We start from the raw sequence: 23,575 nt of genomic DNA, 5'->3' as shown, positions 1-23,575 counted from the left end.
GGGGCAGTGATCCTAATCAGTAAGAATGTACCATTTGTGATGTCTAGCACCGAATCTGACCCCATGGGGCGGTATGTTATTGTAGTTGGTTGATTGTACGGATTCCCAGTTATTTTGGGTAACATTTATGACTCAATTTTGGGATGACAATGCATTTTTCATCAATATGTTCTCCCAATTTGCTAACATGGATACACATCACCTCATTCTAGGTGGGGACACAAACTGCGTACACTCTAATTTTAGACTGACGCTCCTCTAAGACGACATCCGAGACAAAATCAGTACAATCAATCCAACTTTTTCTTCAGGTATATGGCGTAACTGATGTTTGGCATTTCCGCAACCCTACATCTTTTTCCCTCCGGTCCATAAGACGTTCTCATGGATAGATTATTTCTTTATCAACAACAAACTTCTCCCGATGGTAGCTTCTTGTGAATATCAGTCCATAGTCATCTCTGACCATGGCCCCCTGACTATGAGGGTACGCATTCCCGGTGCAGAACCCATTTATCGCTCATGGAGATATAACCCTTTGTTTCCTATTGTTAATTTCATTAAATCTGAAATTGAATTTTTTCTCACCCATAATTAGACCTGGGGAATGTCATCCTCAAAGGTCTGGAAATCGTTGAAGGTGTACTTAAGGGGGCGGCTATAATATCCGGCTATAAAACATATCTTCAAAAAAGTGAGTTAATGCCCATCAACATAGCTGCCAAGAACATCTCCTTCAATTTGACCCCATTTAAAATCAACACAAAAAAGTTCAAATATCTGGGAATCTGGATTACACAGAATTATAAAGACCTCTACAAAGTTAACTTCCTGCCCTTGATGGCCTATCTGAAACGGGACATTAAAAGTTGGGATTTACTGCCCCTTTCTTTCTTTTATATTATTACTGGCCAGCCAACATTACGGCAATGACTAACTGGATGAGTGACAAAGACAACTCTGATACCCCTAAATGGCTAATCCTGGAGAATACATCCTGTGGACTCACCTCGTTACCAACTCTATTGTGCTCTGAACTCCCAGTGGTAAAGCCCATTTCTTATTATACCACTAACCCCATTGTTGCATAGTCAGTAAGAATTTGGAACCAGTTTAGGAGGTCATTTGCTCTCCTCTGTCTCTCCCTCTCTGCTCTGATCAGTGCTCGAAATTAACTTTTTTCCTCAGTGTCCCGAATTCCCAGACTTAACAACCATTGTCCCAAATTGAAGTTCTTTTTTTCCTTTCTAAAATTGCTGCTCATTAAACCTCAGTACAATAGGTTGTACACATAAATTTAAACAGTACAATTATTATTTAGACTCTTTGATACACCACACATTAGATGACATATTGACGATGACCAATATGGTGCAGCTCAATTAGCACATGCAACTTTTCTGGCACAGATATTACGACAAAGCAACCTTGAATAACACTGCATATTAACATTTTTACAGTGTTCAGTTTTTGTGATCATTTATACACAGAGCCAAATGTTACATACCTCACTTCACTTACCAAGGATGCAACATGTAGGGAAAATACAGACTCAGCTGCTCTCAGGTGTAGCACTGCTAGCTTGATGGATACACTTTCTCTAAGCTAAAAATAGCACAAAGATGCAACGAAACCTACCATCTCAAGTTTCAAAAGGTTACTACGAATGTAAACATATACGCATGCAGTGTTAATGAGTAACTAACATTACATTTCTACATTGTATGATGTTAACTTACATCACAGACGTTTTGAGGGGCGAGTGAAGATTCAGAGTTGAGTCATATGAGTAGCTATACAGGTTCTTGGACGCACGTCAAAACAGAATGAGCTAGTAGTCATTTATATTTGCTGTAGGACTGTTAATATGTTGCTTTATTAAGTTTTAATAATTTTTCCAGACAAGAAAATAACAGTGTAGACTCCCAATATGTGGTCAGTTTATCCAAAAAATGCCTATTTGGAAATTTGCCTCGACGTTTTTGTTCCTTACTGTCCAAGAATTGTTCCAAACCCCGTATCTTTGTGTCCCAGGTGCTATTTGTATTGTCCCCGGGACAACTGGACATCCTTAACTTCGAGCGCTAGCGCCAATAGTTAAAAACCATGTTTACCCCTTCAATACTAAAAAGGTAAATGGACTCCACTTATATAGCAACTTCATGAAAAAATTCCAGATGCAATTTGGCAGAAAATTATCCAAAGGATTTACTCCTCATCCATTTGTCAACAGCATGCTGTTGTACAATTCAAGACAGTACACTGACTTCATTGGTCGAAGGTTAGGTTGTCTAGAATTAGACCAGAGTTGGACCCTACATGTGATAGATGCAAGCAAGCTCCTGCAAGTCTATTATTGCAAGTCTATGTTCTGGACATGTCCAAGACTATATCATTTCTGGCAGTCTATTTTCATTACTTTCTCTAAAATATTAGAGGAGCCAATGGATCCATCCCCTTTTATTGCTCTGTTTAGTGTTGAACCACAGGGTGTGCACCGATAAGTGCAACATTTTGGCCTTTTGCACTTTGTTAGGCGGGCAACTTGTACTGTTCAGGTGAAAAGACCCTCTCCCGCCTATGCATTCTCATTGGATGTGAGAGATTATGCAAAAGCTCAAGGTAGAGAAGATAAGATGTTCTCTATAAGGATCTGTTCTGATATTCTATGCAATTTGGCAGCCTTTCTTATCATTTGTGGAAAAAATGGAAGAAGCGAATGTAATCCTATAATATTTATAAACTTCTGACTTATTCTGTTGCCGTGTGTCTCTGTCTGTCTGTTTTTGTTTTGTTTTGATTGTTTGTGCAAGTGTGTAAAATGATTGACTTTAATTAAGTGGTGTAGATCTGGTGGGTAGGCAGGTGGGCTGGGTGGATACTTGGGATCAGATTGAATAAAGTGTACTAGGGCTGAGCAATTAATCAATATTTCATTGAAACTGCTATATGGCCTACAGCAATTTTCAAATCATAGGAGGGGCAATATTTATTAAAGGAGAAATGTGTGTCAAAATACCATTTTAAATTAAATATTGTCATGCTGCAGAGATATCTTGGCCTCCACATCAAATTCTAAGAAAACATCTTTGTTTGGCACAGATCCCAGCAAAAATCACACCATAATCATTTTAATATGTTTTTCAATGAAAATGGGAAAAATTATGTAAAAATGATTCCCTCTAATATCAAAAATCACATCACAATTGCAATATCAGTCAAAATAAGTGTAAATAGATATTTTTTAAAATGATATATCATACTTTTTAAAAAATATAAAATATTTTATAAATTATTATTATTTTTAAAATCATAGTTTTCAGGGGGACTGGCTTTGAACACAGATCCCTTGTTGCTTAATTAAGACTTATTAGACAGTGAAACACATAACAGAAGAATACATATGAAAATTTAAATGCTTTAGTCAAACTAAATTTAACAGCTATATCAAGAGAGCAAACACATTATTACCAAGGATAATTTACATATAAAAAGGTGTCAAGCTTGTATTTTACATTTATTTAAGATTCTGGGTATAAAATGAAGTAATTATATCATCTGAGTTGACTAAGGGAACAATTGAAGTGCTGGGATTTCCATCTGTTTCTGCTGTATTTATACCAATCTGTTAACTGCCTGTATAACACCACATTTATCAGCAGTGAAATTAGACACACATCCCTTCTCTGATACTGAGCCACACAAAACATCCACAGTCACAGTATGGTGGCAACAGTTAAGCTGTGATGATGGGAGTCATCACACTAGTCCCAGCCAGACAGGGATCAAAGAGGCTTGGGAATGCGACATCAGGAACATCGGCCGAGGACAATGGCGTAGAGAAAAGGACTGAAGGACGCAGTCATGTGATATAATGTAATTTGATAGGAAAAGCCACTTTGCCAGTGTGGGTTAGCATGGGTGGGCGTGGATACAACAATGCATGCACATTCTCAGTCAGTATGTATGCATCAGCAGGCACAGCAGGAGAACAAAAACTCATGAAACATTCACCTCGGGACAAAGTGTACCGATGTGCTGCAGCGTGGTGAACATTTACATTTACTATACATTCTCCAGTGCAAACAGAGGGCTCCTAGCTACTATACATACTCCAATGCAAACAGTGGTGCCCTAAATAGCAAGACAACACCATGTTTAAAACAAAAAAAACTCGGGAAACTGACATGAATACTAATGCTATTTTGGTTCTGAACAATAAATTACACTGATTGTACGTACATCAGCTGAAACAATAAGTCTGCTGTATATTCCCTGTTTGATTTCGATGTCCATTACAAATCTAATAATTTTGGCCCATGAAATAAGATAACGTGATCTTGCTTTTAACAGGCGAATTGAGGAAAGTAAGTTTGATGACATTGCTATGTCTTTCTTTGCAAGCTTCTGCAAAACATGCCCCTAATAGCTTTGGTACAAAATGTTCTTTAGTAGGCATGTGTGTCAGCTATGGGGGTGGGGGGGCCTCTTTCTGTACATTGACCTCACCCGGACATTTAAAAAGACACACACACACGGTTTCACACTTGCTACATACAAGACTTGACAACCCACAAAGAAAGAGAGAGAGACACACAAGACAAGTAGGAGAGCCAGTTGGTAGCTGAAAAAGGTAAACAGTAAAGAGCAGCGAGTGAGAGAGGGGGAGGGGAAGAGAGGAAAACCAGAGCATTTTCAGGAGGGGAAAAATAGTGCTTTTCTCTAGGAGAGCAGGAAAATGCAGAGCAATCACTGATTTTAATGTAATAAACTGATAGAAAAAAACTGAGACCGAGCATATACAGTATCCAATCACAAATGTTTGGATACATTAAAATAACCGAGGATTGAAAATGTCCATGCCTTGAATTATTTTCTGATGCATACACAAAAACCTGGTAAACCCCTAGCGCTCAGAAAACACAGTTCACTGCACAATGACAAGAAGTTCAAATACATAAGTTCAAAGTGAAAGCTCTGCTGTCAAACAGTCAAATCAATCAACTCTTTTCCCTTTGCCATACCCTCTTCTCACACATGAAAACACACACAACAAAATGGCATTAGTGTTCTGACGCCTGCCTCCGCCTTTAAGACCTAACAATCTCCACCCTCAGAATACTATTTACTAACACAGTAAACAGTGTTATTTTCCTTCTAACCACTGACTGACCAGCAACTCAGCTCTCACTGCCTACCTATTCCCATAAAAATATTATGTGAGCTACAGGATCCTGCAAAGAAGCTCCCACTGGCAGAAAATAAAGAAAATAGCATCATGATTGCAAAATTGTGCTATTATAGAGCTCACTGCAGTCAACAATTCATATCATGCTCTTTTTTAATAATTTGAAGCAAGTTATTGACACAAAATTCACTTGACAAAAATATGTTTCTATGCATTGTGGAGTTTATATAATGTTTCCAACAGAGCTGCTAATATTTTACAAGGGACATCAGGCTTCAAATGAATCTACTGAATTCTTAGTAAAAGGAAGGTATTCTGAGTAAAGGAAGTGAGAAACACGATGGACTAACACAAAACTGAAACTGAACATTTTCTTCGGTTTTTACTTAAGGCAAAGAATGTTGAAGAGACACTTTTAGATGTTTTATCGAGATTTTTTTTGTTATTTTTGTTTTCCCTCAGAAATAAAACCAGATATAACTGTCTTCATTCAGACTTTACTCAAATACTGTTATATCAAACTACTTAGCCGGTTTGTAGGGATTCTACTCCTTGGTTATTCCCTCTCTCTCTCTCTCTCTACCAATCAATGACTACTTTCTGTTTGCCACAGTTGTGAGAAGTGAAAACAAACAGCATGGTATTATTGTCTGAACTGCAGTCTGGATTAAGATTACACGCACCAGACTCACAACAAGTGTCATCTTTTCATTGTTATTATCTAGGAAATTGTTATTGCTATTCAGTTTTGTGATTGTTTTTACCCAGCCCTACCTCTGAGCTCTTGACTTAGACACTCCGGTGTGGTCACTTCACCTAATAACACCGGCTCTACCTCAGGTGTTGGCTCACTCTGACTACTTCACATGACTCATGTTATAAAGAGGTACCAGCATTAACATAAAGACTGACGGGTAGCAGGGAGCCAGGGAGGCTGGTAGGCTGGAGAGCTCAGTGTGCTCAGCAGTCTCCATGGCCAGTGGGCAGGAACAATAGTGTGCTCTGGAGTGCCAGTTCAGCTCTGTCTCCCCAGATAAAACCAGAGCTGCCAGCCTGCAGTGCTAGACCTTGGCCTTCTACAACAAAAACAACGGAAAGATGAACTCTCAGTTCCTGAGCCGCTAGTCTCTGAAAACAGAAGCAGCAGTATCGAAAAGAGAAACCTTTTATAGCTAAATTTAAATTCAGGGATTTTCAAGGTATAATGCGACTACTGTCAGCTGAGTAGACACACCTCAGCCAGGCAAATGAAAGAAGTCTTATAGATGATTTGATCCCAACACATTTGTACATTTAACAAGCTGCCAACCGCTGATCAAAATAAAATCTGATTTAGAGATGCAATCATTTTTAAGACTGATTAATCTGTTGATTATTATTTTGACCAATCAATAGTTACCTCATAAAAAAAAAATTCAATTTGAAAACCCAAAGCAACTCTTATACGATACATTCAGAATTGTCAAATAAATGTATTTGACTTAACGGGGATTCAGACTGAAAATAGCCCTGCGTTTGAACAATGCAAGGGGCTGTGCTGATGGGTGACATGTTGCTTCATGTGCCAGTGAGACATGGAAAGGAAAACAAGAAGCCTGAGCCTGAAGTTGATGATTCTGCCTTTTTTTGACACGCAGGTCAAATGTTATGTCTGCTCTGACAGATAACCTTGTGCCTTTTTTGTTTTGCTTTAGAAACATATCGGATTCCATTCTTTGTTAGTTAATCAATGCTTTAGATTCCTATGTTTGAGACAGAGCACCTTAGATATAATACAGCCTAGTGTGTTTACACCGTTGCACTTGGTCAAAGTAGGTATATGTGGATACAATGTCATGAGATCATGCATGTGTTATCTGTGCATGTGTGTTTCAACATGTGTGTCATGCACATGACCTGTACCAACGTGGAGGCCTATGCATAAGTGAGAGGGTTCAGACATCGGCAACTCATTCTAAATTGATATCAATGATGTCCTTGAGACTACATTAGGGCTGCAACCAAAGATTATTTTCATTTTCAATTCATCTAATGATTATTTTTTCCAATCAATTAATCATTTAGCTTGTAAGGTGTCAGACAGCAGTGAAAAACACACATCACAAGTTCAAATTCAAATTCTGTGTTTTGTCCAAAACCCCAAAATGTTTAATTGCTTCAGTTTGCTTGACAAATGACAAATCAATTAATCAATTATCAAAATGATTGCAGGTTATTTTTCTGACAAATGACTCATCATTGCAGCTCTTGATATCATAATGGTTAGTGTAGATTATACATGAATGGGCAATGTATTTCAAGTTCTCTAAGTTAGGTTAATCACTTTACTGATCACACTCCTCCAAACACCAGACTCTGACTCAACATGAGGTCAGAATGTGGCAATGTGCTGTTAAAATTGCTGAAATGCGGTAGAAACAAGGTGAATACCAAAAGGTATACACTTTCACACTGCAGTTGTTCCTTCACTCTTTGATTAGTCTGCACTCACAAGGCCTGGGCCTTCAGCTGGACAACAACTGGGCAACAACAGCAAAAAAAAGGGAGTCTGCTAATGATGGCAGAGCTTAGAGGAGAGGAAAAAAATAAACACGTGTAAGGACACACATGCTGTAAATCACAGCAGCCAGATGGTATTACAGGACCATAAAAGTTACAACAAGAAGGCTGGATGAAATGAATAGCTGGGAGGTGATGAGCTTCGGGAGAAGGCTAAAGTAAGCCACATTGTCTTGTCCCAAGGCAGGCTTTGTTACCTTCGAGTTTCAACCCCATCCCCCCTTTCATGGCCAGAGTAGCCAAAACACACACAGAGCCTTCTCTGTTTCTCCATTAATCACTCTCAGTGCCCAGTACAGGTGCTGGTGAGTATCTACTAGTGAGAAACACAAGCAGTACTATCAGTGGCAACAGGCTCTCTGGGCACTGATGGGCAACACAAGGAGGATCTTCTTATGTAACAACTGCCCAAAAAAGGGAACTTTTATGATGTGGCAGAACACGTAGTTCTTTTAACGAGAGGGTCCTCTAGCTATTTACTGGTTTTCTTCACTGTGCAGCGCTCACATTTCCTATGAGAAGGTTACAGAGGACATCGTTCACACAAAGGAACTCACAGACAAGAAATATTTTAAGCCTTTGTTTATGTACAACCATTACCCAGGAGGGGACTCACAAGAAAGTGATTCAGTTTCTGAGGCTTCACACTGGAATTTACCTGACTCTATATTGGATAAACTCACTTAGCTTGTTAACTGATTGTGAGCTCTTGTTCACGTTCACAAGCAGGATTGCTTAAGACCTGAAGCTATGGGTTGGGAAAACATGATCCTGCAGCAGGAAGCCAGTCGAAGCCCATATATAGACCATCTCATTCTATAGATGATCTAGGAAAGGAAACAGGTTGGACCAGCAAAACCCTGCAGTGTTCTCTTACAGGACTGGTGTCAAAACATACAGCGGAAACCTCCTAACACCTGTTTTGAGTGTTATAATCAAAATAGAAACACACCACAGTATCCTAAAGAAATCTCAACTGTGTCAAGGTCATTTAATTGGCTAAAAGACTAATTAACAGCTCAAAGGCAAAATTATACAATAGTCAAGCAAATCAGCAGCACCATGTGTACAACTTCATTTACCCGCACATGATCTGAGAATTGTAATGTGGCTGATTAAAAAAAGTCTTTAGCCTATTAGAATATAATATAAGATCCCTAGCTGGTCAGTTGGCTGAACAGATATCTCATGAGTGCTAATCACATTAGATGATAACAATAATCTTCAAACGGCTGTGAAACTAATAAGCCTATGACACAAGGATAGAATCTGATGACAAGAACATGCCCCTGTGCAAATACAATAAGACAAAATCCAATTGTTTATTTGTCTATTGGGCAGTTTTAAAGAATATATAATCAACAGACGGATGTGATCTGAGAGGGGTGCTGACACACCTCAGTCAGCTGACATCAGGGCACTACAGTTAAAATCTAAATGGGGAGAAAGTAATGTATACGTCTGCGGTAAGTAATCATTACTGACAATCAACCTGGCTGGAAACGTGCACCCTCACACAAACACTCATGTACACATGCGCACAGGTTCCCCAGAGATGCTGATGTCAACAGCCTGAGCTAGCATACTGAACGCACAGTAAGACCCCTGTTGCTGACTGTGTGAGTGAAGGGGCAGCATAACACACACTGAATACAGTCTGCTATGCTTCTTTGAGCACTGCAGCATGAAGATCTCTAGCTGACTGCCGACCGGCTACAGCAGTCTCACAGTAACACACAGAGGACAAGACTTCACATTGCTGCTTTTTTTTTTTTTTTTTTTTAAACCAAGAAACAAATAAAAACATGGAACCTGAACCAGAAATATCAACATTAGCCGTGACCATTTCAACCAGCACAGGGTTATTAAAAACAGCAGGTGAGGCACTATTACTGAATGATGCCCCCCACAGTCCTTTGCCACAAATCTCCCGATACAGAGCCACTTTCCTTTGCCTAAAATCACTGCTGCCTTGGAAACCTTAGGATTACTGCAAGGATTGCATTCCCCATTTCTCTGTTCCCACTGCGACGTGTGAGAGTTGGCACAGGGGAGCGAGAAGCCGACAGCAGCACGTTAAAAAGGGCTTGCATTAGTAATGAAGCCTGTGCGTGTTGTTGCATGGTTATTAGTTCGTTTGTGGGGGAAGTTAAAAAAGTACACCAACATTTTAAACAAGCAAACACCTGACATGCAAGGCTTCAATCTTTCCAGTTGTTACCAGGGACTGAAGGCTCTCTCATTCATTGATTTAATTTATAATTCAATATTCCTTTAAACCTTATTTGAATTTAAATGACTAACTACTGTTGCTCCTTCAGTCAATAGTATGTTGAATCTTATCTAAGAAATATCTAAAGCCTTTTAAAATAATCTAATCTCTTTTTCTTCAGAAAAAAGTACAAGGGTTACAAATAACCTAAGGCTGAGACTAAGAGGATGATTTATCGTTGTCTGATACAGTTTGTAATTCAGCAACCAGCAAGCTAGAATTTTTTCCTTTTGAACTACCAGTCTGACCAAATATTTATACTTATTTTATACCAATGTGCATCTCTTTTGCAAAACAGGAAAACTATTGAGGCAGTATATTAAATTCTATGCTTCAGAATGTTTTACTTATTGATGAAGACATTACGCAACGCTAATCCTTGTCATGATCAATAAAACATGAGCACTAAAATCAATTTCCAATGCTATGAGGAAACAGAGAAAAAAAAACAGAACTGGTTTTACACTATAATGATCAGGAACATTCAAGTATGAATAAATGGATACGATCATTTCGCACCACTAGAGAACCATTGATGGGTCTGTATTCCTATCACAGGTGTTAGGTTATCATTTCCTGGAAACATCATAATGAAAGAAGTGACAACACATCTGAATTAAGAGTATAATTTTACAAGCTCAGTTTTTCGAGATGTACAAACCTTAGTTGGTACTTTCTACAACTAATAATCCACCAAAGGTATCATGTATTTGCTTATTATGAGTCAGATTATACAGTCCATCTACCCTCTATACAATTAAATTAAATGATAGTGAATGGCTATCACATACAAATGATCAGGGCAGTGGAGAAAGAAGTGTGCCATCAGCAGGCCACACACTGGATAGTTAGCTGCTCCTGACCTGAGTAACCAATCTGGATAAAGGTGACATATTAGCTGACTTGTTAATCTCATTTCACAAACCCTGTATATTGCTACCTGCTCCGTGCCAATGGGATTAAACAAAGTCATGAGTTGAGGTGATCTACCAGATGTCACCTCTGTGTACATTTGGAGAAGACTTACAATCACCATTTACAATAATGGAACTCACTGACATTGTGGAAAGTAATAACATATATCTGTGACATCTGTGCAAGAATAATTGTGTTTAATTAATCATTTTACATTGTGTTCCCACCTTTATATTGACTGTCACTTCTCAGCGTTTTGCAGTGGGTTTAATATCTACTGGTTAATGACTGAAGGTTGAAACCTTTTAAGTTTGGACCACTGATTGTTTGTTTTAGTGATTTTTTAATTAGGCAAACAATGACAACATCAGTTTGGACTTTACTATCTGGTGAAGTGGATTTGACAAGGTCTTTTGGTAGACATAAATAATTTGATTAAATCACAATAAAATAATGGTTAGTTGAACGTTACGTTATACAGAGAGAAAGTATAATTGCGGTATTATCAATCCTGGGAAAGACAGGATACAGAACTTGTCAGTGTCAAGTTATTTTTGGATCAACATGACCGTTACTGGCCACCAGACAAGAAACATTTGTGTAACATCACAACTTCATCGGTTAATGTTAGCTAGCAATGCTGCTATTCAACAGCTGGCTAACTAAACGACCAACCACCTAAAAGCCATTTAAACAACAAACTTTGTCAACCAATTTTGCCAAGTCCCTTCTCAAGGCTCTTTTTCTGACTTACAGATCAACTAAATATCACACCACATTGTAACTAAGTAGTTAGCTGATGATGCTAGCTCAATGGAAGGATAATTCATGTCATTGAACAATGATGACTGACGGATATTATGCGGCAAAACACATCAAGCAGAGGGACGCGACGGACGGAAAGATCATCACGAAACGTGGTTCATCTTTTGTTATAGCTGTCATTTGACTGACACTTCATTAATAATGAGAATGGAGATAGAAATGTCGGGCTAAGCTTACCAGCACAGGAGAGCTACAATGAGGCACACCAACAAAACGCGCAGCCTCTTCATTATCTTCCCGCGGGGACCAACATCCTCGCTCTTTGGGGTTTTTCTGATCTCTCGTGGCTTCACAATACACCGAAGACAAGCTTTTTTTAGTCGGCTGAGGCCCTGTGTTAGTTACAAGTTAACAAACAACTGTAGTCTGTTCCTAAAGCCTAAACTGGAGGTGTGCTAATTATCATCGTGTGGTCCAGTTGTCCGCGTCTTTTTCAGCTCTTGTTGCTACTGCTGTTGACGGGTAGCTGGCTCTCGGTATGTTCAACCCCTGCTCTACGACCGACCAATAAAAACAGAGATATTTATTTGTCGACCAATCAGAGGAGACTTATGAAAATCTTGTTTGACAAGATCACCGCCCACTGGACTGGGGGTGAGTTGGAAGCTGTGAAGCGGGACGCGTCATCTATCTTTTGATAAGCAAATCATTAAAGCACGCAATATTCAAAGTTATTGCACAAGCTTCCAACGTCAAACTATTCATTATGAATGACTTGTATTGATACCTTTGTTTCTGTAAAGGCAATCATGTTCATGTTCAAATCACTGGATGAAGTGTGAGTGCTCGAGGGAAAGTGAACACTGTGTACTTTTTCTCTTCAACACTGCAAAACACCTTCGCATAGTATTAAAATGTATAATTTTTAAAATCCAGATTTTTCCAAAGCAAGCATTGGTTATTTAAAAGAGAAAAAGGTCAATGCTTGGTGCAGCAAATTGTATTATTTCAGTTTTTCTGACATAAATCATATAATTTAATCTTGTTTCATTTAATGGGCCAGACAGTCTTCTGTGGAATTCATCGATCATTAAAATTATAGCAACATCATATCAGATCGGAATCAGAACCAGGTTTATTGCCAAGTTGGTTTGTACATACAAGGAATTTGTCTTAGTGTTGTGGTGCATAACAGTCAAAAATATACACAACATTAGGTAGTCCAAAATGATATAAGAAGAAAGAAAGAAATTTACAATAAAACAAGATGTAAAATTTATTTGATGATGTAAGTGAGAAGAGCTGCTACAGGTTTAAATTTAAATTGAAGAGAATGAGATGAAATGTACAAAATATTGACCAGGAGTAAACAGTATATGCAGTGTGCAATTATGATGATAATAATCATTAATGTGGATCAAAGATCACAGATGTACAAATATAAGATTGTGGGAATTTATGTTAATAATCCCATATGAATCCCCACCCCCACCCCCAAACACACACACACACACACACACACACACACACACACACACACACACACACACAGACACACACACCAAAAAAGACCCCATTTGGTTAGGGTACTTGTATTGGTCAGTCACACTTTTATTATTAATAGTATTTAATTTTGTTCCCCCAGTTTAAGCCTCGTGGAACAAAAACAACAAAACAAAAACTGCATTACCCAAAGTGCAATTCGACAAGAACCCTATCAATTTGCCTGTAGTTTTTATTACATCTAGCGTCGACTGTTGAACATGATGATAAAAAATGACTTACATAAATAGCTTAAAATAGAACGGAGAATTGATGTGACATTGTTTTTCAGCAATAAATTTTAAAAAGTTGTTTTTTTAAACCGGCGGGGTCCTGAACTATCGACAGTCTGCAGTCCTGAGTGAGAACATTTCAACAGTAGTGAAGTTTGGGCGAACACTACTAGCTTACTGGCCGCCCACATACCGACACAGTAGCTGGCTACTGTAACACCGCTTTGTCTCTTTTTGACTTTTAGGCTTGCAGGCTTGACCATGGAGACAGCCCGGATGTTGCTGTGTGTCCTGTCCGTGTTTGTTGCTCTAGTTTCGGAGACGTTTATGGTGCTGGCGTCCTTCTCTCAGTCTCTGGACAGCGACTTCACATTTACTCTACCCGCCGGTCGAAAGGAGTGTTTCTACCAGACTATGAAGAAAGGTGCCTCACTGGAAATTGAATATCAGGTCATTAAGATTCTCACTACTCAGATAATCTTGTATAAAATTGTAAATTTAGCTGAACAAACCATAACTAGCTCTCTGTATGAGAGTCAACATTGACATAACGTTACTCTTGTTAAACCTGTTGATTATCCCTTTTTATTTTGGGTTAATATGCATGTATTGCAGTATGTTGCTATGTTGTGTGAGGTACGTTGATACAAACTACACTGGCATATGTCCATATTATGTAAAATTGTCTATTGTGCAATAGAAGCAGCAAGTTATGTGGCTTACACCTTGATTTACATATTGTTGGGAACCTGTTATGCTAGTCTTTGTGCGTAGCTTACAGCACTGAATAAATCTCAAAGTCAGGGTGTTGCCATTTGTTTTTGCTTGTGGGAGACATCCCAAGCATTTTACCTATCTGTTGTATTGTCTACTTTTGGAGGACAAGGTTTCCAGGCTTTTTGCTTCAAGTGGAGAATGTAGCAGACTTTCAGAGGATTATCTAAACCTAGAATTCCTCACATTTCATGTATGAAGTACTACAGAAATTGAGTGCTGCTACACACACCCAGGAGAAATGTCAACCCACACAACCCACTTCTCAAGTGTGTGTCCTCCACCGCCCACAGGTATTAGATGGTGCAGGTCTCGATGTAGATTTCTTCATCTCCTCTCCTTCTGGCCAGATACTGTTCAGTGACTATCACAAGTCAGATGGAGTGCACACGTAAGTCACATAGACCACCTGAGAGACATAAATGAATGACAAAGACATGTGCAAGCTCTTATGGTGTGCTTTCTGCTTTTTTCTCAGCGTTGAAACTGAGGATGGAGACTACATGTTCTGCTTTGACAACACCTTCAGTACCGTCTCTGAGAAGATCATCTTCTTTGAGTTGATCATGGACAACATGGATGCAGATGAGGACCCAGACGACTGGAAGGAGTATGTCCATGGAACAGACATGTTGGACATGAAGCTGGAAGACATCATGGTGAGAGTGCAGTTAGTTTGATATCTCTCTCTATCTCATGTTATTTAGAAAAGGTCAAATTTGACATGAAACATGCTCAAGAGTTGTCAATGGGTTTGTGTATCGTGGGAACTTTTGGACATGGATGGCACCGGTGAGAAGTTTGTGTTTCCTCTCTGTGTATTTTAGACTTTGTCCCTCTGCTGACTGCTATTGAGATATTTGTCAGTGTGCCACCTATGCTCGCAGTATGACACATGTGGTGCAAAGTGACCTAATATGCTGCCAACAAGATAGTATTGCAATCCTCCACATACAGGCAAAGTCACAAGGAAAATGCCACAAGAATAAACAATGTCATGAACTTTCACTTATTTGCTCAGAGCAGCCAATTGTTTCAGCTTGCACGACAGTAGCCTGCACCACCCCCTCACCAGAAACCCCCTTAATTTGTGTCAGAAGTCACTTGGGCGTCACTTAGTAAGAGACAGGAAATGTATCTACCAGCTGTGGAGCATGTTGTTTTCTAATGGAAAAAGTAATACACCAGATTGAGCTGCTTTAATTAGAAAACATAGAGCTGCCCCTAGAGATCAAACTCTCATTTTTATCACTCTGCTTTGTAGTTAATGTATTTACTTTGGGTCAGGTACAAAGACAAACAATGTTGTTGGACAGTTTTTGTATTAACTACAGTCTCAGACCCACTCAATCTGACCTGTTTGGCTCCTCTCCTTCAGGACACCATCAACAACGTGAAGTCTCGGCTGGGCAAAAGTGTGCAGATCCAGACGGTGCTTCGAGCATTCGAGGCTCGTGACAGGAACCTCCAGGAGAGTAACTTTGACAGGGTGAACTTTTGGTCGGTGATCAATCTCATTACTATGCTGTTGGTATCAGCGGTTCAGGTCTACCTAGTCCGCTCGCTGTTCGAAGATAAAAGGAAAATTCGTACATAACACCATCCCAAATGGGGGTGACAGAGAGAGAGAAACTAACATGCTTCCTCACAAATACCTTGAGGATTATTTCAGAAGATCTCCTGACTTGATGACACATATACATATACATATGCACACACACAGACGTTTTGACATCCTTAACAACAAATTAGCCACTGTTTTTGCTCTGGTCTTCAGTCCACTGGAGTCTGTGGGACAGTGGGAGTCCCTGGTGTGGGACAGGAACTGTCAGCCCCCTCTACTTGTCAACCTCTGTCTCTTTACTCGAAAAAGTCTCTGTCTCTCTTTAAAACTTGTATATTCTTTTATAGATCTCTTTAGCTGCTGTAATTCTACACAAAAAAGTGACATAACAATCATGCTAATGATGTGACTATTTTTCTAACAGAGCCTAAAGTTATAAGGCCAGTGGCCAATTGCAAAAATGTCCTTTTTTTTTCTTTGGACATGTTTTTATTTGAGTATTAAGCTGAACTAGATGAAGAAATGGTATGGTGTCTGAAGAATTTGATTTATTTCTCCCAAACTGGAGTGGTGAGTGCAACCAATCCATCAACATGTCTTCCCCACACATTAGTTGTACTCTCAAAAAATGATCTTTGTGTGTTGCTGAGATGCCTTAGTGTTTTGTATTTGGCTGCCAGCCATTTGCAAGTCTGTGAAGCCTTAAAATATTTCTCTCATTTCCACGAACGCACATTTATGTTGTCAATAGATATTCTGTCACAAATGCCCCTTAATGCCAATACTGAAAAGTCAGGTGTTCAGGTAGCGAGACGCTGCTAATGCTGCTCCTTGGCACCCAAGGGACAGTGGAGTAGGAGAAATGGAAATGGGTCATCTCCAAATCTCTTAATGACTACTGTCCTACTTCTCTGCTGTGACTTGTGTGCTTGTGGTTTAAATGGCAGCCAGCTCTGCTAACCCGCGGCTGTAAAGCCTCACTGCTGTTGGGTGTCTACTTACAGCCACCTAGTGTGTGAAGATGTTGGGTCTGCTTGTCTCTCTGGTGACAGTCTATTTCTAACTTTACTGACATCTGGAAGGTCATTACCACTGTTACATTGGAGCACTGCTCAGTTTGATATGCCATTCATTGCCTTGGCTACATCAGCATTTTTTTTTAAAAAAAGATGCTTGTATCTGTATTTGATCTGATATTAACATTTTATCAGCCAACACTATAAACTGCCCTCTAATCATTGCACTGCCTCTGATGCCACAGAACAACATTTTTTTTTGTCTTCATGTACTTAGGATAATTTAATATTTTGGGTTCATCCCACCAGAGATGGGTCCACGACCTGTCCTCATATGTGTGTTAAGAAGCACTGATCAAGAGATTTTTCTCGTTGGCTGCTTGTGTAGTATTAAGTTGATACTGTGGCTTGTGATTATGGTTGCTGAGAGCATTTTCATATATTGGTATTCACTGAACTCCACAGTTGAAACCTGGATGAAAGCTCTGTGTTAATGAAGAACAGTCGTGCCTGAAAAGTCACCTTGGTACAATAAATGAGTAGACATTGGAGCCCTGCAGTGTGCGAGCTGTTTATTTATGTGTTTGATTCATGATAGCTCCATGTTGCCATCTTCTGACGGGGCTTTGAATTTGTCCTGTGCTGTAAGACAAAGATCATACAGTGAGTTCATGCTTTTACGAAAACAGCCTTATGTTGGAAGTGCTGTAAACCAAACTTTGATCAGTCAAACTGTGTTAAAATGATACTGTTCAGCCATAACAACAAACTGGAGTTTTGTGTGTCCCTGCATAATCACACATATAAGGAAAGGTCAACCTCTGCCTCAGTTTAAGTGCTTATAGTTTCTCTGCCCATCTGGTCTCACTGTGGTCTCCAGTGTTTAAATGATTGAAGTACTGTATGTGGAGATCCTGTATATCTCACAAGTGATGGATTAGTTATATGAAGTGATAGCAGGGTTTTGATTTATCTTTTAAAGTGCTTTAAAGTTCTACAAAAATAAAACCTACTACATATTTTAAAAAAGTATTTCTGTGTTACTGAGTAGGATTTTGACTACAGCCACACTGTCTTTGAAAAGTCATGTTTACCACCCTGATGGAGCTGTGCGGGAGAGGCAATGGGACATAAGATATTTATTCAATTTATGTTGTTGTAGTTGTAAATGTGTATAAATTAAACAATAATACCCTTTTCTGACCTCTGTGTGATGTTGTTTTTTCTACTGAACAGAAAGAATGTATTTGCTCACAAACCTGAATTATTTTACTGACCTTTTGTACTGTTTATATGCACTGTAAACACCACACAAAGACAACATTAAACAGTCATGCAAAAACCTTTAGGACAGTCAGAGCTTTATCCAGCTGCAGCATCTAAATCACAGAGCTGCTCGTCCATCTGGTGTCTTCTGGATCTGGTTGTGCAGAGGTCTGATGATTAGACACTCTTTTAGTGCAGAATCAGAGACCCCTGCTAAGCGCCGCGGACGTAGCTGAGGGGAGCTGAAGGAAAAGGAAGCAGGATAGGGTTTGTTTGATTTGGTCATCATCATCACCACACTATCCCCACAGAATCAAACTCATGACACTTACTGGCCTATCAGATGATGTGTGGATGATCCAGTTCTGCAAACACCGTCTCTGTTAAGACATGATCCCGTCTGCAACTAGAGTTAAAGATATAGATTATATGTTACAGACATAAGCACGCAGCAACAAAAAGACACCTCAGTGGATTAGTAAAGAGACTCAGACGGTTTGTGACTGTGTCATAGTGTAAATGTTCCCTCTCACAAAGTGGAACTGCAAGATTTCACATTTGTTCACATCCCAGGTTTCTTTGAGTTGGCAGAATTTACCGTGGTGGTTGCTGTGTGTGGTTCCTTTGAAACTGCCTGATTCCTCCTCACCTGAGAAACGGGAGCCTGTGGTCTATGCGCTGGGACACAGCTATATGACAAGAATATTGATCAAATTTAATGGTCAACATGGTAAACAACTCTAAAAGGAGACACAAACCATCAGCATTGTGAGAATAATTTAAGTTTAAAATGCTACGTTTACCTGTTAGTCTGTGTGTTGGGCCTTAAGATGTCAACAGAGAAGGGGCAACATATGTTTATCACAGACACCTAGTCAAAGAGAAGAAGATGAAGTAACACCGTGTATCTAATTTTTACTTGTTTTTTGTTCCCGGGTAGAAAGTGTTATTTCCTAATTGCTTATGCCTAAGAAGTATAGAAAATGGCTGTTATTCCCTTCAAAATTAGCTTTTGTGAGCAGGACAGTGATATTTTGAAATGAACCTATTTGCACATTTTCATTCACATAAAGTCATAAAAAATCTAAATGAACACGTATTTATACTAAAGTTATATAAAAGTGAGCACAAAGGATTTAGAAGTCTGTAGTTATTCAAGATTTACGATTATACTGTAAATCACTCTCACCAATCAGCCCCCAAATATAGTCTTCCATCATTGTATCTGGTGATTCATATGTTGTTTTTTTCTGACTTTATGTATACTGACTTTTTGTAGTTGTCTACCAGCCATTTGCAAGTTTGCGAAGACTTAAAATATTTCTCTCATTGCCACAAACACACATTTATGTTGTCAGTAGATATTCAGTCACAAATTCCCCTTAATGCCAATACGGAAAGTCAGGTGTTCAGATAGTGAGACGATGCAAATTCGATGTTTCTCCATTGGAAATAGCTAAGTTTCAAAATATCACAGACCAGGTCACAAAAGCAAAGTTTGAAGGGAATAACAGCCATTTTATTTCTTTTTAGGCATAAGCAATTAGGAAATATCGCTTACTACCCAGCAACAAAACATAGTTACGTAGTGCAATCAGCATTCATGACAGCTGTGGCTGACTGACAGCTGGCTTGGTGCTTTATTTTATAACCAACAACAGGGGGCGCTGTGAGCTCTCAGAAACAGCTTCACTTCCGGGACAATGATCATCAGATTGTAGCAGCGGCACCGAGCAAAATCCCAGGTAGGTGAAAGGATCTTTTTTGGACAATTATGGGGCTCGTTCAGCAGATTGTCAACATGTTAATGCTCACATAGACCCGTATATATAAGCCATGTCTGGTTTTAGCGGTAGTTTCATTCTAGCAGCACCAGCAAGCCGCCAAAAACTCTCAACAGATTCAACTGCAAGTAGCTTTCATTTGTCACAGAGCTGTTGAGGAAATCATTAATGCAAAAAATCCATTATATGACAGCTTCAGACCCATCGAAAGCTTGAAACTAACTGAGGCTATCTGTATTCAGGAGAAATTATCTATCACGTGATAAATAATCCAGCAAACTCTTGACAAAATATACTTTTGTCTTTTTATGAATCTCATTAGGCCTCCTTTACTCTGTTTAATGTGTCCAGTTTTTCTATGCTGGGATTCTCTTTGGCCCCTTGTCTGCTGTGTGGTGATTTGATTAAACCTAAATGAATTATTTAATTCAGTGCCTCTCAAACCTTTTCACATCAAGGTCCCCTGAACTGACACAAATTAAACCATGGACCCCTGTCTGATGAGATTTTTGCTTTTAGATGTTTTATTACAGAAAGTGTATGAAACCCATGACCAAAATAGTCATACATTCTGTCATTGTGTTATTTATGGATTAAATTGTAGTGAAAATAAATCATTCCCCCTTTTTGGGGGTCCCCGGACTGCAGTTTGAGAACCACTGATTCAATTAATGTGAATGTGCAGTATGTAAGCTCAAGACTGAAATAATGATGGTATTGAAACTAGATTTTGACATTATATTTTGCTATAATGCTGGATATTCCCTAAACTATTCAAATAAATTAGCACAAACTAGTTCACACCAGTAAGTCTGGAGTTTTTAGGTCTGTGGCAAGTTACCTGGTTGGTAGAAAAGCCTTGTCTGTAAAGCTGTGTGTGTGGTTAAAATAATAGTGAGTATTGAATTTGTAGTGCACCAGCGACTGTGAGCAGTGGATCAAATATGCCTACACATAAATCTGACTATGTGTGTTTGTGGTCAGGGTGATGGGGCCAGACAGTGCCCCGGGTCCAGCTGTGCCCTGGAGGAAGGTGCTATGGGAGCGCCAGCCATTCCCTGATAACTATGTGGACCAGAGGTTCCTGGAGGAATTGCGGAGGAATGAGGGCATCCGGCAGTACCGCTACTGGGCTGTGGTGAAAGAAGCAGGCTTTGTGGGACAGCAACTGTCCTGCGTGGCCATTTTCATCACCCTCTGGCTCTACATGGAGCAGGTAAAGCTTTAGAAAAGCTCCATGGACCTTGTAGAGCACACTGGGTCTTTCTGTATGAACTAATGTTCATTAAATGCGTAATTAATCCACTTCTCTGCTTTCCTCTTAGGGTCTCCTGTCCCCTGAGACACTGCTGTGGACCAGCCTTGTATGTGCCCTGCTGGGGTATGGACTGTACCAAGCCTTGACGTCTCAGGTTGAATCGGGGTGTGAGCCGCGGACTCGTCTGGCTGACTTACAGAGTGCCACTATTTTCCTTTCTTTCACCTTTGGCTTCTCGCCAGTTCTAAAGACACTAACAGAGTCCGTGAGTACGGACACAGTGTATGCCATGTCCGCTGTGATGCTTTTGGCCCACCTGGTGTCGTTCCCTTACGCTCAGCCCTCACCCCCGGGTAGCCTCTCCTTAAATGCAGCCTTGTTTGCATCTGTGTGTTTAGCTTCCAGGTTACCCGGCGCTCTGCACACCTTCGCCATGCTCAGCTGTGCCCTGGCGGTGTTTGCCCTGTGGCCCTGCTTGCTGCAGAGGATGAGGGAGAACGCTCCTCGCCAGTTTACTGGAGTGTGTGTGGGAGTGTGCATCGGAGGCGTAGGTGGACTGGGGTCCCAGTCATCAGGCGGAGCCGTGCTCTTCGCCCTAGCGCTGATGAGTGTTACATTGCTCTGTCCCCTGCTGCTAGTCAGGCTGCAGAGGCATAAGGACAACATCCAGGGACCCTGGGATGAGGCTGAAATTCACGAGGACCTCAGCCGCTTCCTTCACTAACGGACAGAGTGCAGAGTTCTCCTGACCAAACTGACTTTTAAGGTGTAAGCCAACGGTAAACTTTGTATGAATGAATTTACTGTCAGCCTGAAGTATTATATCGGTGCTGCACATTCAAACGGACAGACGCTAACTCTTATCATTGGTCCACATGTGTTTGGACAGCCATGACAACTTATTCTCTTCTAGAGAATATGAAGATGTTTTTAAAGTTTGAGCTGCTACTGTCTTTCAACCGTTGACCTCAGAATTTGTATGAAAAGTAATGTGAAATGCTGTCTTACATTACTGTACACACTCTGATGCTATGCACCTATTTGATATCAGTGATGTTTTAATTAATGTGTGGGAGATTCCATTATGTATAGTATGTTGTTGATGCTGTGACTGGATGGACAGGTGCACTGTGTTTAACTCAGTGGCTTGATGAACAAGGGCTCTAATTCCATTGCAAACTATGTTGAAATTAAATTTCAGTAGGAGAATTGTTAGATTTTAAGGGATTTTGCCATTAAGAGAATTCTCATTGTAAGTTATTTAATAAAACACTTAGGGATTATTTTCTACCTGGACTAAAGTGAAAATGTAATACACAATAATTCAATTATAGCCTCAAATACTGTCAGAGGTTCATTTTAAAGGTGCAGTGTGTAAGATTTAGTGGCATCTAGTGTTGAGGTTGTAGATTGCAACAAATTGAAGATGACCTGCTCCCTCTTCAGATATAAAGGGCTCACTCTAAGGTAACGAAAACGCAATTCTTATTTTCAGGTGATTATAAACTAATTAATACATATTTATGAATATTATATTCAATTTCTGCCAAGTCCATTCTGCTAGATGCCACTAAGTTCTACACACTGCAGTTTTAATCTATTTAACATTTTAGGCCAGCACATTTGTACCTAAAAACTGAATTTTGACAGACTACTGAGTTTTCAAGTTGTGTTTTGTCTAGAGGGCCAGTTTGCTTGCTTTTATTTAATTTTATGGTCCTCCATGTAGACGTTACTTCCTTTCTAATAATGTGGTATCATACATACAAACCCGGGACCACCAGTTCCCGTGGATCATCTAGTGCAGAAAACTGCTGCAGGGCTGCTCTGCAGGGACTGAAACCTTCAACCACGTTGGCTTGAGCCCAAACCTCAGCCGGTGACGTCACACAGTAGGCGTTTTGCAGTTGATGAGAAACACCTGTTGTAATTTTCATGCTGCTTCCAAATTTCCGACCTACAGGGAGCAGCACAGCGACAGTTTTCTGCCATGATAGCTGCTGCTGCTGAGATTTAAGCTAAGTGGAGTACTTTGATTAAATTCCGCGCCACTGAACTCTCCTGTTTAGTTCAGCATTCATTGTGAAGGAGACTGGAATCATTGCATGTTTATTTTTAGGTTTTTGTTTTTGTTTCAATCCATAAAGTCCAGCTACGCGTCGGTACATTTTCCTTTCTTGGTTCTGGCTTTCAATGCAACATAAACAAACCAGACTATTGATTTAGGACCCTTCATGTGAACCAGCTTTCCAAGAAATTCATAGCGTGAACACGAAATAACGTGTGTGTCACCATAAAGCTTGAATGCAGTGACAGCAGTGAGCGGTGGACGCTAGGTGTCGTACCTTCACCTCTCCTTTCCTCGGCTTGCTATGAAATGTGGCGGCGGGCTTTACAGCTGGTTTTGACTGCTGTGGTGGCGCCATGGTGTAAGCGGCA

At 39.8% G+C, this 23,575-nt stretch overlaps 3 protein-coding genes across 7 annotated transcripts in view; 2 read left to right on the top strand and 1 right to left on the bottom strand.

Annotated features, from left to right (window-relative positions):
• Positions 1 to 12,231, bottom strand: part of suco (SUN domain containing ossification factor) — a 46,191-nt gene extending 33,960 nt beyond the window's left edge. For all 5 annotated transcript variants that reach the window (XM_067597482.1, XM_067597483.1, XM_067597484.1 and 2 more), the window contains exon 1: positions 11,937 to 12,231. In XM_067597482.1, the coding sequence (XP_067453583.1) occupies positions 11,937 to 11,989 (53 nt within the window). In that variant the 5' untranslated portion in view covers positions 11,990 to 12,231. The remainder of the gene's footprint in view (positions 1 to 11,936) is intronic.
• Positions 12,232 to 13,582: 1,351 nt separating this feature from the next.
• On the top strand, positions 13,583 to 18,031 carry tmed5 (transmembrane p24 trafficking protein 5). The gene is made up of 4 exons (XM_067597479.1): positions 13,583 to 13,924; positions 14,542 to 14,639; positions 14,727 to 14,907; positions 15,627 to 18,031. The coding sequence occupies exons 1-4, from the start codon at positions 13,736 to 13,738 to the stop codon at positions 15,843 to 15,845; spliced, it is 687 nt and encodes a 228-aa protein (XP_067453580.1). The 5' UTR covers positions 13,583 to 13,735; the 3' UTR covers positions 15,846 to 18,031.
• Positions 18,032 to 19,747: 1,716 nt separating this feature from the next.
• On the top strand, positions 19,748 to 23,308 carry pigc (phosphatidylinositol glycan anchor biosynthesis, class C). Its single transcript, XM_067597478.1, has 3 exons — positions 19,748 to 19,839; positions 20,863 to 21,094; positions 21,204 to 23,308. Exons 2-3 carry the CDS (start codon positions 20,867 to 20,869, stop codon positions 21,858 to 21,860), a joined length of 885 nt encoding a protein of 294 aa, XP_067453579.1. The 5' UTR covers positions 19,748 to 19,839; positions 20,863 to 20,866; the 3' UTR covers positions 21,861 to 23,308.
• Positions 23,309 to 23,575: the final 267 nt, after the last annotated feature.

The sequence above is a fragment of the Thunnus thynnus genome, chromosome 8, assembly GCF_963924715.1.
Source record: "Thunnus thynnus chromosome 8, fThuThy2.1, whole genome shotgun sequence".
Lineage (NCBI taxonomy): Eukaryota > Metazoa > Chordata > Actinopteri > Scombriformes > Scombridae > Thunnus > Thunnus thynnus.
This window is presented reverse-complemented; position numbering and strand designations above follow the sequence as displayed.